The sequence below is a fragment of the Cimex lectularius genome, unplaced genomic scaffold (genome assembly GCF_000648675.2).
Source record: "Cimex lectularius strain Harlan isolate CLEC.00 unplaced genomic scaffold, Clec_2.1 scaffold251, whole genome shotgun sequence".
Classification (NCBI taxonomy): Eukaryota; Metazoa; Arthropoda; class Insecta; order Hemiptera; family Cimicidae; genus Cimex; species Cimex lectularius.
Genome location: NW_019394213.1, coordinates 609,977 through 626,205, shown reverse-complemented (window position 1 = coordinate 626,205; position 16,229 = coordinate 609,977). Strand labels below are relative to the sequence as shown.

The following is a 16,229-nucleotide window of genomic DNA, read 5'->3' as shown; positions in this document are numbered from 1 at the left end:
ACTGGAAAATGCATTTATTGACTTTATCAATTCTAAAAATTCTGAATTCTACTCAGACGGAATTAATAAGTTACCAACACGTTGGGAGAAATGTATTGAGAGTATGGGAAATTATTTTGATTAAAGAACATTGCTTTAAAGTAACTAGTTTCTTTTTTTTTGTTTAATACCAAAATCCTGCATTATTTTCCGGACAACCCAATATAATGTATTTATTGGTTTTAATCACAACAATAGTTAGTAAGAACAAAAAAAACAGTTGAACTTGTAAATGTGTGAATTATTAGTGAGGTAATTTATTTTATATATAAAAAATGTTATTGTATATATTAAGTTATTATTTTTGTCAATCATTAATGTCATAATTACTCATTAATTTATTTTACATAGATGGCTTGTTCACCATATATAACCAATGCTGGCCATGTGCTTCATAACCTAAACCATTGCATTTGTTTTTTACGATGAGAAAAAAAAATTCTCTTCTTTCTTGGGAAAGTATGCACTGATGTTTTTAATTTTTTGATTGTTAAAATGTATATTAATTATGTATATTTTCTTTATAAATAGGCCCTGGTGATGACAACATAATGTGCCGAAAGCTTGGTGATTCCAACACTTTTGTCCATGTTTCACCTAGTAAAGACCTTAAAGAAGATATTGAACTCTATATTGTATTTGATGAAAAAACAAACATTATTATTAGTCCTCTTTCTTTTGGTATATATTAAATTTCTGCGGTATTAATTTCGTTCTATGTGTGTCTCGTGCCTTCCCTACCTCCCTTTTTTTGGTTTCCAAACCCCATTGCATTTGTTTTTTCCGATGAGAAAATTTTTTTTTCTTTTTTTCACTTCTTTCTTGGGAAAGTATGCACTGATGTTTTTAATTTTCGATTGTTAAAATATATATTAATTATGTATATTTTCTTAATAAATAGGCCCTGATGATGGCAACATAATGTTGCCGAAAGCTTGGTGATTCCAACACTTTTGTCCTTCTTTCACCTAGTAAAGACCTTAAAGAAGATATTGAACTCTACATTGATTATCTGCAGGTCGATCTACAAACATCAAATACAATGTATTCAAATTTTAACATTTAGGTATAGACTTTAGTCTTATATTGTATGTATATTATAGTCAGACTTGAGCTGTCGTGACCAAATACATCAAGTGCTTAGAGCAGCTGCATTGTGCCGAAGATTGAATCCTGCTCGTGTCACTAACTTTTCATATCAACCAAGACCTTATACAAATCAAAAAAGAATAATTAATTGAAATAATTAACGTGGTCAATTAGGCTACTAAACCTAAATAGACTAATAATAATGTCTTTTTTTCATCAAATACAATGTATTCAAATTTTAACATTTAGGCGTGGAATTTAGTCCGTGATCCAGAAGAAGAGATGAGTAAAGAAAAGGTAGATATAGAAAGAAATTGATAGCAAAGGAATTTAATAGATACCAAAAGTAATAGGAGAGAGAAGAGAAAGATAGATATAGAGATTAGAAAAGCGGAAGCGTCAATATTCCCGGCAATTTGACGTACTGCTATAAGGCGACAGGACTTATTTCCGTGTCGAATATGTTTCTAAAATTGTCCTAAATCGATTTAAAACACTCGCGGCCGGAAAATTGGCGGAAAGGAGGAAATGGGAAAATATCGTCAAAGCTTTCAATGGCGTACTTCGCCCAAGTATTTATTTACGCACGAATCGCGCCGGCTTTCCTCCAAATGGAATCTAATTTCTGAGCATTACGTACCCTTTTCCGTACGACATGAATTCGAATGACTTCACAATTCAAAAGTAAAAAGGCCTTTATTGGCCTCTCGAGCCGTCTCGAATATATTATTTCCGTAAATTGCCTGTAAGTAAATAAAGCACCTGAGCTCTTATTCATGTTTTAATTATGAATATATTCGGGGGGTTGGTGGCCGCACTCATCACTGAAAAGTAAAGGTCCCGGGTTCGAATGCAGGGCCGCTGGATTACTTACAACATGGCATACTTACAAATGAGCTTTTCTCAAAAACACCGGCACCCGGAGGGTTTTATGACATCTGCTGTTGAAAATGAATATATGTGTGGTGTTTAGTGACCGTCAATCAATGATTATTTGGAGATCGTGAGATGCGATCTGGTGTGACGTAGGTTTTAGAAAAACATTTTCTCTATCGTGCCAACGTTTCGATCTTTATTGATGTCATCTTCAGGACCTGGGATTTATAAACATTATTTAAATTTTACAAATACATGTAGGAAGTGAAAAAAATGAATTTATTCAATGCTAGAAAAATTTATATTAAAAAATTGAATTTATACAATACTAGAAAATTTTCGATTTAAAAAAATGAATTTATACAATGCTAGAAAATTTAAGATAAAAAAATTAATTTATACAATACTAGAAAATTTTAGATTCAATCAAAGTATTTGATAGTGGTAGTGAGTACGAATACTTTGATTGAATCTTAAATTTTATAGCATTGTATAAATTCATTTTTTCAATCTAAAATTTTCTAGCATTGTATAAATTACTTTTTTTAATCTAAAAATTTTCTAGCATTGTACAAATTCGTTTTTGTACTTCCTACATGTATTTGTAAAATTTAAACAATGTTTACAAATCCCAGGCCCTGAAGATGATCTCAATAAAGATCGAAACGTTGGCACGATAGAGAAAATGTTTTTCTACCTACGTGACACCAGTCCGCAATCTCACGACCTCCAAATAATTATGAATATATTCATTCTTGAGGGAAGAATTTAAATATTCAGGTACATCGCAATAAAACCAGCAATAGAATTTTACACTTGCGAGATTCCTAAAAATTCTCAACCCTTTTTTAATAATAAAATTATCCGCTAAAATACACGTATAAGCAGAATAAAAACTTATTTTTATTAACCCTCTATACTTATTACATTATAATAAAAAAACCTCAGCATTTCAAGATGGTTTTACTCGGCTGAACAAACCGGTACTCTAGTACAAGCAGGTGTATTACGATAGCAGGACAAAGAGACCTCTCATCAGCATTGAAACGACAGGGAAAAAAATACTGGTGCATTTGTGAAAGGAAAGAACGATACGGGGGTTGACAAGGTGTATTTCTGAGGTCACCAAAAATAGCCAAACATGCCAACCATCCGAATCTCCCTACGCGACTCTTTTTTAGAAAATAATTTACCACTGTTCGGTCCGGTCTGTCTTAAATTCTTCAAGTGTGATGATGATAAGAAAGAAATATTTTTGCACTGTGACCTTTTTTCACATTTCAAAAACATTTTAAGATTACTTATAAAATTAACCCTATGATACATGAGGAATACACTCGAACTCTGAAGTTTCTATGTTTATTGAATAAATCTACTGAAAAATCCGATTACGGAAAGTTAATAAAATTGCGTGTCCGGACGAGACTAAATTGGGCACATTTTTCCATAATTGCTACTCCCTTAATAATGGGTCTTTTGCAAAAACTTTCAACAATTTGATGGTGGTTAATTGGGAAGGAGGTTATTGTACAACGAAAATCATTTAGCCCAGACATGCCGATTTTTTTAGTCGTTAAAATTGAACAAACTACAAAATGTTATTATAGTCTTAATTTTATAAATAAATTATTCATTAATCCTTACTAATTTTTGCCTGAGGTTTTATAAAATTTAACTAAATGTCAATCAATTTAATGACAATATATAAAACTCGAATAAATAATTGGTTATCAAGGCTGTGATTAGAAAGGTATTGAGTTGATGTAAATCCGTGCTCAATCTAATTATGTACCGAGTAATTAGGTCGAGAACTTAATTTTCGTTAACCTTAACGCTCATGCTTGTTTGCGAAGGATTGTTTTTAATTTTTGTATAACGTTAACGTTTTAGACAAGGATATGGTATCTGAACCTATATTTCTGAGCTTAATACTTCAAGAGAGCTAGTTCATAAATGATATTTGTCAGGGTTTGCTCAAACGAGCTGATAAGATTTCACTTTAACAATACGTACATTTGAATTTAATTACACCGCATGCCTTTTTACATTATTAATAAAAATTGTTGATTTCTTTTCTCTTTATTCATTTATGTAACGGTAATTTTGTGTTCTAGATCTAATTTGCAAATGTTCCCTCTGAGTTTTTAGTTTTTAAATAGCGAAGCTTTTGTACCTAAACTTTTAACAATTCTTTCAATATTTTTTCTACTCCTTGATCTATTAAGCTGACAATCATTCTTCAACCACCTTTTTCCCGATATATCTCCCTACTTTTTAGTTCACTCGGCGGCATATCAAATTGTCTTAAACATAGATCAATCAAACTTACAGATTTTTCACAATTCTTTCGATATTACTTCTTTGCCACGGTCTTTTTGCCTATTTACCCACATTCTTTTATTTTATGTTAGCTCTTTTTCTTCTCCAGGACACACACATCGAAAAGCTTTCTTTGCCCTTTGGCAGATGTACTAAATATGGTATGGTCTCGGATGGTGGAAAAAGTTACTAGGAAGCGGGGTTTGTATTCCCCAGATACTGCAGCCTTCCGGCTTATTGTACCTTCCTAGTTCCTTAGTTCAGTCAATAGACTCAATCCTTCTTCTTAGTATCAAGTATCAGGTCATTGACTGTTGCTGCTGCAATTTGATTCCCTAATTCTTTTCCGTTCGTTAGGATAAACCTCCATTGAGCTGTTGCTTCGCATTCGAAGAAAAGTGGCTGTTTCCTCCTCCTCATTACATAATCTGCAAATGGGATCATCGCTGTATGTACCCATGTTGTGTAGATATTTTTTATTTTCTCAGATACCAGTGTCCGGTTAGTACTCCTACCACTCTTCTGAGTTTGGCCCTCTTCAACTGCAGCAGTGTTTTTGCCAGTTTCGGTGAGGGTTGTTTCATCATAAGTTTACTATGCCTAGCACTAGAGAGAGAGAGAGAGAGTTTATCCACTTCTCCTTTTGTTTTGCTTGGATCCATTCTGCGATGGAGGATTCTGTATTTGTTTTTGTTATTCCAAGAATAGGTTCGGGGCCTATGTATGGTCTTGCAGATCCTTCTCTGGCCAGTCTGTCTGCTTTCTCGTTACCCAAAATTCCCCTGTGCCCTGGCACCCAAGATATCATCAGGTTGTTGTGTTTCCCCAGGTTTTGGAGATTTTGGATGCATTCACTGACTAATTTTGATGTGATTCTTGTGTAATGCTTTAATAGCTGCTTGGCTATCTGATCTTATGAGGATTTTTGTCAGTGTAACCTCTTTTAAGATTTCCCAGGGCACAAGCATTGATGGCATGTATTTCTGGTTGAAAGACCGAAGTAAACTTCCCTAATGAGTTTGATTGCTCATGTTTTGGGCTTGTACACAAAACGCCTGATCCGGTTCCTTCGTTTGTTTTGGGGCCATCTGTGTACCATATCATTGTATCTGATGCTTTCCTGAGTTCTTCCTCTCCTTTATAGTCCGTTGAGACTTTATAGGAAGTTGTGAAGATTGTTTCCGGGATCATGTAGTCAGTCCCCATTTCTAATAATGGGTGTCTGATTTTGTTGATTATGGTTTTATGCCCGAATTGTTTAGTTCCTTTCCAATTTAATTGTTTCTGGAGCCTAAGTGAGCTTTTCCTAGCCTATCCTTGTATGAATATTTCCAGTGGAGGTAGGTTTAGCAAAGTTTCTAATGCGTTTGTAGGGGTTGTTCTCATCGCCCCTGTGATACATAGGTTTGCTAGTCTTTGTACGCTGCCTAATGTTTGGGTAGCTACTTTTTGTTGAGCTTTGTTCTACCAGGTTGAATCTACTAAATAAATAAACTTATGACTTGTTAGGAATGGCATATGCATTAAACTCGGAGTAACAGAAACTGCAGAGCATGTCCTCTGTTGGTGCGAAGGCCTATGCAGGCTGATTGTGAGATTTCTATTCCTGGCCAAGGCTTGAGGGATACACACGATAGACTTTAACAAAGCTTTGCGATTTGATACATAGTTTGACGAAAAGCTATAGATAATAATGGAGATTGTGCAATATACTGATTTTCGCCATAGTGCTTAAAGCTGATTCCTTTTTACCTTAACATTAACCTTTGTAACGAAATAAAAAACTAAGTGTATAAAAATAACGTCAATTCCGCAGTTCAGATGAAAGTTTCGAACGTTTAAATGAATGAAACTTTACACTTTCTCAGAAAGTTTGGTGGTCAGTAGTACACGATATGCTCAACCCTAATCGAGTGTGCATAACGGGTTATCCCATGCGCGGAGAATGAGTACATTTCCAGGTGAAAAAACGCACAGTTTTACGCGAGTGATTTTTGGCCGGAACTCAGCTGAAATGAAATCTCTTTCTCTCTCTCTTTCTCTTTCTATCTCTCTCACTTCTCTATCGGTCTGGAAACGAACGGTTCGATTTCACGGAATAGACAAATTAGCCTTAGTCAAGCCATACGTTCTCCCGCTGTCTCCAGGACCGCTAGCACTATACAAAATTCCTCCTTATAAAAGAAACAACGAAAGAAATAATGAAATACCTGGGAGACGTGGAAACTCTGATCTTTTCTACTGTAGAATCCTGCACTGAAGGCTCGATTATAATACTTTTCACTGATCTCCGGGCATTGTTGTTATTGTTATTGACATTTCCACCTCCAGCCCTGAAAGAAAAAATTAATAATTAACATTATACACAAAACCACTTAACAGATTTATTTTCTATCTTAGCTGTGGCTCAGAAGAACCACACCATGTAACATAAAATAGAAAGCATGATATAATCTCGTGACAAATCATCACCCGTCTACACCTGTTTCAAAATAGTTTCGTCGGTCTTTGTCTATCCTCTTCTATTATTTCATCTCGAAATATTTAGGCAATTTTTAAAGAACATGACTGGCCCGGGTGAAAAATTACATCAAAGAATAAGAAAAGCTCCTATGGCAGAAAGTACAATAGTGTTTTTATGCATATTAACCCTCGGCGATAGCAATGTTTCACCATATCCATGTAACTATCTACCATGTTGAGGCAATTCTCGCCTACCCACTGCAATAACAAAACGGGTTTCAGACAAAGTTTTGATATTAAGACAGAACTACAGGATTAACTTCAACTCCCAAACTCTTCTATCAGCCTTATCCTTCTTTCCGGCAAGTTGTAATTAAATTGCCCGGTTGAGTGTAGTTATAGACTTTTGATAAAAAAAAAAAACTCTAAAGTTTTAGAATTATCGACTTACGATTTTAAAAAAACGCTAAGCAATAAAAATCAGTACAAATAAAAAGGGTATCAGTAAGTCCCTATCATATTTATTATGGAGCAACTTCTTCCACACTCAAGTCGATATTTATGATCCTCAATCAAGGATAATTTTTAATTAATTAAGGTTTTAAGTTGAGATAAATAAAGCCAGTGTCACGAGCGGGATTCGAACCCAGACCTTCGGCTTGATACGCATGGGGTTGAAATGGGAAGTTAATGCCCGAGGGGATCGAAGTCACGATAGCTCAAGTGGTAGAGTAGCGGCGTATCAAGCCGAAGGTCGTGGGTTCGAATCCCGCTCGTGACTGACTTTTTTATCTCAACGTAAAACCTTAATTAATTGAATGTTATTAATTGGTCAAGCGGACTAGGAAAAATAGTGAATTTGAAAATTTTAAATTTATTTAGTTCAAACAAACCAACAAAGGTAAAGTTTTTGGATCAAATGGTACTTTTTAAAAAATAATCAGAGGCAAATTACTTCTTTCAATTAATTAATCTTTTTATGTAAGGTCTTGATTGAAATGAAAAAGTTAGTGAGCGGGATTCGAACCCACGACCGTCGGCTCAATACGCCGCTGTTCTAACCACCTGAGCTATCGTGACAATAATCAGAGCATCGGAAGTCTTTTTTATTATAATTATTTTTGAAGTTAGCGGAGCTAGAAGATAAGGTTGGGTATTGTTATATTCCTCATATATGTTTTTATCTTCAAAATATTTCTTCTTTTTGAATTTCTTAACGATATTACAAAAAATAAATACCAAATTTTTCTTTGGTTTAGTCATATTTTATTAGAACCCTCGAAACGGTATAAGAATGCCGAACTTCTCGACATATCTTCCAACTTTTAATTTGTCTTTGTGCTGAATTTTCGAGCTTTTTTGGCAGCGAATTTTTTATTTGCTCCAAGTAAAAATTTTTGTACAACAAGCTTGTACAAAGAAAAATCACGTTTTCCCACATAAAATTGCACTTTCGTTTGAACTTTATCGAACGATTTTGATATTGAGTTGTTATAATCATTGAGTACGTGTTTTAAAGTATTTATAGCTAAAAATTGTAAAATTAATGTACATTTTATAAATAAAAAATTTCATGTTAGACAAAAACGTCTTTCTTTTTTACAAATTTTATAGTTTTGTCAAATTAAAATTACCTTCTTTAGATGAAAAATATCCTACGCATAAATATTCGTCACACATTCATAAATATAAAAGTTTATTCAAATTTATAAAATGGTTCTTCAGAAAACGCCCAAATGCAGAAGAGTTTTTAAGGATAAGGTCGGTCTTGTCTGAACTTAATGAGATTTAAACAGTTTTATTTTATTCAATATTAGTAAAAGCCGTTCCTAAACAATGAAAAATTATTTTCATTCAATACTTAATACACTTTTGTATCAATTTGATTATTTATTATTTAAAAAATGTACGTTTGTACGTTAAATGCCAATGACAGAAGAAATAACGTCAGGGTTATAAGCAGGCAAAGGCAAGTAGTGGAATTATCATTTCCTAAAACATCACTTATTCTGAGCGCCAAGGATGTCCTAGAGCTCCTCTTTCTGTTGATCGAAGCGGGTATTTTAATTGTAAATTGTAAAAGTTAAGAGTCATTAAGCTCTCCCCTCAGGAACAACCTTCTTAGCTTTTTAAACCCAAGGCATGATCTTTATAAATCATATAAAGATTATAAATTTTATAAATCAATTTCAAATCAAATCGTTTGTATATTCAATAAACTCGGTCTTATTTTGGATTTTTGGACAAATTATTTGGCAAACATGTTTATTCTTCTTACAATCTGCTAAATAACATGAGGTGGTGGCATTTATTAACACATACGATTGTGTAATGGCAAAGCATCATCTACAACTGACAGCTTATGTTAAAAGCTGGTGTTACCAGATGAAATAAACCTAACCTCGTAATTTCTGCAGATTTCTTCTGTTTCTAACTTTAATAAAATTTTCTATTGGAATTGTTAATTAATACAATATTATATTATTGAAAAGTAAACATGTTCATGCGATAGAATGTAAAAGGTTTTGTAATAATAAAATAACAGTCTGTTTTCACCGATCAATATTTCCTAATAGCTCAACTATCAAATTCGTCAGAGGACAAACTTCGTGAGTGGGTCATTATAAGTGGAAGACGTTAAGATCGTGCTTGAGACATGCTTCGAAAGTTGCGACACGGCCGAAACTTCGTCCGTCGAAAGTTATAAATTTAAAAGAATCGAGGGCTGTTTTAACTTTTTGCACCCTTTCTAGGTCACAGCGGTCATAACCGTTGCCGTTCCACTGAGAGAGAGAGAGAGAGAGAGAGAATTCGTAAAAATAAAATACAGGCCCCTTGCAAATTAAACGGAAATCGGATGTGAAAAGAGAATTTATTGCCTTTGCGGGAGAAAGAAAAGAAATCGCCCCCTTGCGATTGTAAGCTTCTGATGTAAAAGAAAAGCAAGGAATAAGTTATTGTATTGGTCTGTCTGATAATTTATGAAACAATACCTACAATAAACTCGAAAGTGTTTTTTTTCATATTAGAGTAGTTTTTAGTTAAATATGACATTATTTTGCCATTTGCATGCTCTTGGTCATAAACGTTTCTTTTTTATAATTTTATTGGTACCCTATAATGCCGGCGCTGCCACGAGAAACCAGCCAATGTCATCCTCAGTTTGAGCGATTAAGGAGCAAGGTCTCGTCTATGAAGGCGACGTGGCGGGTTCTCGGGATGGGAATGTGTGGGCTCGAGCTTAAGGTTAGGATGGATCGAGAAGTTGGTGTGAAACTTTTGTAATTTGTCTTGTATCAATTCGTTCACAAAATAAAAGTTGAGGTCGTTGTGGATAGTGAGGTAGTGACATAGCAAGAGGAGCTTTGATCTGTCTGAGGACTTTTGAATGAAAGGTTTGGATGCGCTGGATGTTGGATGGCTTGACAGAACCCCACAGTTTACTCCGTATGTCCAAAGTGGTTGCAGACAAATCTTGTATTATAACATTAGTTTAGTGTTGATGGTTAAGACGAAATTCGGAACAGAAGCTTTTTGTAGTTGTCTAAGTCTCCTGTTAAGTTGTCTCTTAAGTGTTGTGTGGGGATTTCACGTCAATATGCTATCTAGGTATAGTCCTAAGTAAAGAAAATCAGGATGTCTGTTTTGGTGATGTACAGTGGAGGACAAGACTGTATTTTCCATGTGATTGTACAATGAGTAGATTTTTCTTCATAAATCTTGGCACCGGTCTTCAATAATCTCAAGTTGTTCTTGGATATTGGAGGTAGATTGGATAGAATTCAAGTTATAGGACAAAATTACGTTATCGCCTGCTTATGTGGATATGATTGTATTGGGTTGTATAGGTAGGTCACCAGTATAAATGAAATAAAGGATGGGACCTAGAATGCACACTTGTGGGACGCCGGCTTGTATCTTCCGAGAACGTCACCTCTCTCTGAAGCAGCGGTCGGTTAGATAGGATTTCAAGACAAAATAATGAGTGTGTAGGAAGCGTTTAAGTTTATAAAGCATGCCCGGGTGTCAGACCCTATCAAAAGCTGTGCTACATCTAAGAACGCACCTGGGAAACCTTGCTGGAACGTGGAATGATGAAGACGGAAGCCGAATCGGAGAGAAGGAATGATTTTATGAGAATCTAGGATGGGTATTAAGCGCTTTAAAAGGAGCCTTTCAAGAATTTTGGTCATAAAAGTAAAAACTTTTTTTTCTTTTCGTTTAATGTATTGTTTTTAGTGTCCTAAGCTTGAGTTGTTTTAGTTCATATGCTTACTTGATGGTGGAACCAATTAAATATAACTGATTTTGAACCCTGGAAGATTAATTCTGTTAATATTGTTATCATATATTGTTAATTTATGTAACATAAAATTCTTTTTAAATCCAAATTGTTATAATAAATAGCTAACATGCAATCCAACCAAGGAAATATTCCCGGCGAAATCTTACTTAAAAAGTAAAAATTTAATGACAGCAATAAATAATTTTGTACAAATGAGTCAAGCGTTTTGTTTCTTTCCTTTTTACAGGTTTCCGCCCTTTTAAAAGTACAAGCCAATAACACCGTCTTTCCTCGAACCATAAATATAAGATGGGTAAGAAATGAGCGTTCCTTTGAAAAAACCGTCGCTCAGCGAAAATTATTCCATTGCACCATAAAACGCAGGATATAAAGCGAGAGTCAGCGGTCCTACAAGTGGTTAGTTAATTTTCAAATGAGAAAAAGGCCAATTTCAGCGGTTGCATGTTTAGGTGAGACCAATCACGACGTGATGCTGGCTTATATACAAATAACACCCATACCGGTTTGCAACGTTAAAAACCATGCTGGCCCCCGTTGTTTTTTATGATTTCTTCTAAAATATATAATTTTTATTTAATTATATTACATATCACAATGAAATTTAATAGTTTTTATATAATTTTTGTTCACAGATCGCGACATGAATTTTATTAATTTTTTCCATTATTTTTTCGGTGTCGTTTTTTCCCAAAATTTTTCCCCCAAGCAAATCGCATCTCAGTCAAAGTCAAAATGTACCGTTTACTTCCATCCTAATCTTCTTCAAATGGCTATTCAGTTTGCAGTGTCCTTTCATGATTCCCGTTACGAATCTGACGCCCTGCTCCCACAGCATTCTAAGTCTTTTTTTTGTTAAGTCTGATAAAAGGCCCGGATTATTTGATGCCCATGGGAGAAATCCAATTAGTATTTAACTGCTTGCCTCCAATCCTAAAGATTTTCTTTTTTTAGTGGGTTCAGCTCTATTTAACGGAGTTGGTAACGTAAACATTATTAGATTAGAAAAGTTATGGGGGAATTTAAGATTTATAAGCTTACGTTTTGATATATATATANTTACATATATTTATTTATTTATTTATATATATATTTAACTGCTTAAAATAAATATATATTTTTGATGACCGTGTTATGAGAACGTAGAATTTCAGATTGAAAATTTAGAGACTCCGATAGAAGGTAATATAATTTTGTAAAAACTTTAATATTTTAAAGGTACAAATATTCGATTTTCGATATGTCAACTTGAGATAATTATATCGATATTACACTCCGAGATATTTATATCGATATTACACTCCGAGATATTGATATTTGTATCGATCTGAGAGTATTTCCATCCATATTTTTTCTAACATGTTTTGAGCTAAGATATTTTGATAGAAAACCTGTTATGATAGGTATCAATTTCAACTAACGATACTTCTATGTATACGTCACTTGACGAAAATTAACTGGATATATCACGTTTCGATATTTTATTTTAAAAAATTGATTATATTTGAAAAGATTTTATAAAATTTTATTTACGATATGATATGATATACTATAATTTATAATTCACCTGATGATATTTTTATTACCATGGTAACAAATCTTTATCAATATTTATATAAACATTTCATCTGGCGATATTTATAACGATATGCACATCACATGAGATTTTTTGATCAATTATGTGAGGATTTTTTTCAAGTAATCAACCTTATTTTTCTTTATTCAGTTTATTGTAAATGAATTTTGATTATTGAAATTCGGTGCTGCGGCACCTCCTTTTAACATTTCATCTGACAATATTTGTTTCGAAAGGCAATTATTACGTTTGGATATTTAAGGTCAAGATGTTTTTCATCAATATTTTACTGATGATATTTGTATTTCATTGAGCATTCAACATTTCTATCGATATATCACGTGAGGTTTTTGTATCAATATGAATAATCATATTTGTATCAATATCATTGATGATATTTCTATTTACTATTATTATTCAGAAATCGTGAGATGCGGTCTGGTGTGATATAGGTTTCGGAAAAACATTTTCTTTATCGTGCCAACGTTTCGATCTTTATTGAGATCATCTTCAGAGCCTGGGATTTACAAACATTGTTTACATTTAACAAATACATTTAGGATGTGAAAAAGTGAATTTATACGTTGCATTGAATAAATTTACTTTTCCACATCCTAAATGTATTTGTTAAATGTAAACAATGTTTGTAAATCCTAGGCACTGAAGATGATCTCAATAAAGATCGAAACGTTGGCACGATAAAGAAAATGTTTTTCTGAAAAATTCACTAATTTCGTGGTCTGCTTGACCAACTAATACATTACAATTAATTAAGGTTTTTAGTTGAGATGAAAAAAAGTTAATGGCACGAGCGGTATTCGAACCCACGATCTTCGGCTAGATACGCCGCTGCTCTACCACTTGAGCTATCGTGACCTCGATCCACTCGGACATCAACTTCCTATGACTACTTCCTATAGGAGGTTGATGTCCGAGTGGATCGAGGTCACGATAGCTCAAGTGGTAGAGCAGCGGCGTATCTAGCCGAAGATCGTGGGTTCGAATACCGCTCGTGCCATTAACTTTTTTTCATCTCAACTAAAAACCTTAATTAATTATAGTTTTTCTGAAACCTACATCACACCAGACCGCATCTCACGATTTCTGAATAATTATCGATTAACGGTCACTAATCACCACACATTTCTATTTACATTTATCTGGCAATATTAATATCTATACCTGAAATATTTTTATTAATATTTTATGGATGATATTTCATCTAGCGATATTTGTATAGATATAAGTATTTCATGAAACAATATGGTTAATATTTCACTTGACGATATTTGTATCGGTGTATCAACTAGACATTTACACAACACGAGGTATTTGTAGCAATATTTCATTGACTATATTTCTATTGATATTTCAACTAGCGATATTTGTATAGATATATCTCGAGAAATAAAATAGTTGATATTTCACTTGACGATATTTGTATCGATGTGTCACATGGAATATTTGAAAAAATATTTCATTGACGATATTTCTATTTACATTTCATTTTGCGATATTAATATGTATCGCACCTGAGATATTTTTGTTAATATTTTATATTCGATATTTCATCTAGCGATATTTGTATAGATATTTCTCATGAAATAATTTTTTGACATTTTACTTGATAATATTATATATATCGTATCGATGTATATTTAAAAACTTCAAATGTTGTAGTCTAATTTTTTTTTAATTTCACTACAATATATCTATTGATATGTGGTTTGGCGATATACCACCTGAGATATTTTTATGAATATTTTATTCTCGATATTTCATCTAGCGATTAGCATGGGTATATTTCATGAAATAATTTATATTTCACCTGGCGATATTTGTATCGATGAATCAATTTAATATTTGTATAACATGAAATATTTGTAACGATATTTCATTGACGATATTTCACAAGATATACATTCATCATGTGTGGATATTTAAGGTCAATAATTTTTTATCGATGTCTTATTGACGATATGTTTTTTGACTTTTCATTGAAGATATTTACATCGATATTTCGCATAACAATAATTTTCATAATACATGTCACATGTGAATAATGAACGTGGTTATCAATGTTTAATTTGCTACAGTTTTATTCATTTTGACGTGACGATATTTAAATTGATATATTACAGGATTTTTTGTATCATTATTTCATTGAAGGTATTTCTATTGATATTTCACCTAATGGCAACAGGCTCAATGTATCACGTTTGAATATTTAACGTCAAAAAATTTTAAAAAAATTTTAATCATATCTTATTGACAATATTGTTAATTATATTTCATTTGAAGGTAACAGTATCTAGATATCACATGAGATTTTGGGAATTGACACTTTTCTTGGTGTATTATTCGTATTATCATTTCACATGTCAATCTCGTTATTTTATATAATAATCTTTACGGAGGAGGGATTTAGTCTATCCTTATTTCTGTTATACCTTTGAATTATTAAGTATTTTACTTCGACTATATTGTTATTGTATACGTAGGACTATAGCAACAAAAATATGTTTGTTTTTCTTGCTACGTTTTCTCTGTAAAATTAGATCAATATTAAGTAAATGAACTGGTGCAAGGTCCCATTGAAATTTTGATTACAGCTTAAGTGCTTGATTTAAGAGAGCTACTGCTGACCATTGTTCCGTAAATTGTTGGATGACGACTTGTCCAAAACAGTGCTGCTTTACTGGTTGATACCGCCGATTGAAACTCATTGTCAGACCAACACGACCAGGCCGTTTACGCACGAGTCCGATCACGTCGTACTGCTTCCATTCATAAACCGAAACGGACGCAGGAATGCTTCAATACCGCCTACATGTTTTGTAAACATGAATAGTAAGGGCCCACTCTTCACACATGCACGTGCATATAAATACGGCGCCCTGTGTCTTTCAAAACCTACATGAAAGAGACGATTTGTTTTTTCACCTCTCTATAACGAGAAAGCATTGTGTACGAACAAGCAGTGATTTAATGAACTTTGAGGATTTTGAATTAAAGATTTCCTTCCGCTGTGAGAACTGTTCGAAGTTGTCAGGAGGAAAATGACATATCGTCTAATTTATTGACAATTCAAATTTCCTTAAAAGATCTCTTAACCTTGTCAAGTTTGGTTTACTTCTGTTTAAACAACCTCTAAATTACATTGTGGAACTGTTCAGTCTTAATTAGGTTAAATCATGTTAATATTACAGTTTGAATTGGTAACCCATATGTTCACAGTTCTGTTTTTGTTCTTCAATTAAAATTTCAAAAAAGTGAAATCGACCCAACCACAAAACCGCCACCGTTTTTGAACATTGATTGTCACATACGTTGAAAGGTAACATCTATTATTTTGAAAAATAAGCAACAAATAATAACACAAACAAATGTTGAGAAACTTTGTGGTAAGGCCTGCGTTATGATGAACGCCTTTTCTGGCTTGTTTTGCCCGTCCGGTATTTCACTATTGTGGTTGGTCTGAGTGTATTTATGCTAACGTGCCCTTTTATAAGTTTGTAAAATGTGAATCTGATTAACTAGTAATGATGGCGAAATGCTGAAATG

General features: G+C 33.3%; 1 protein-coding gene across 6 annotated transcripts in view; it reads right to left on the bottom strand.

The window, feature by feature from the left end:
• The window catches only part of LOC112128253, a 259,399-nt gene that overhangs the window by 177,577 nt on the left and 65,593 nt on the right, over positions 1–16,229 (bottom strand). For all 6 annotated transcript variants that reach the window (XM_024230206.1, XM_024230205.1, XM_024230207.1 and 3 more), the window contains exon 2: positions 6,534–6,656. In XM_024230206.1, coding sequence (XP_024085974.1) covers positions 6,534–6,656 — 123 coding nt within the window. The remainder of the gene's footprint in view (positions 1–6,533; positions 6,657–16,229) is intronic.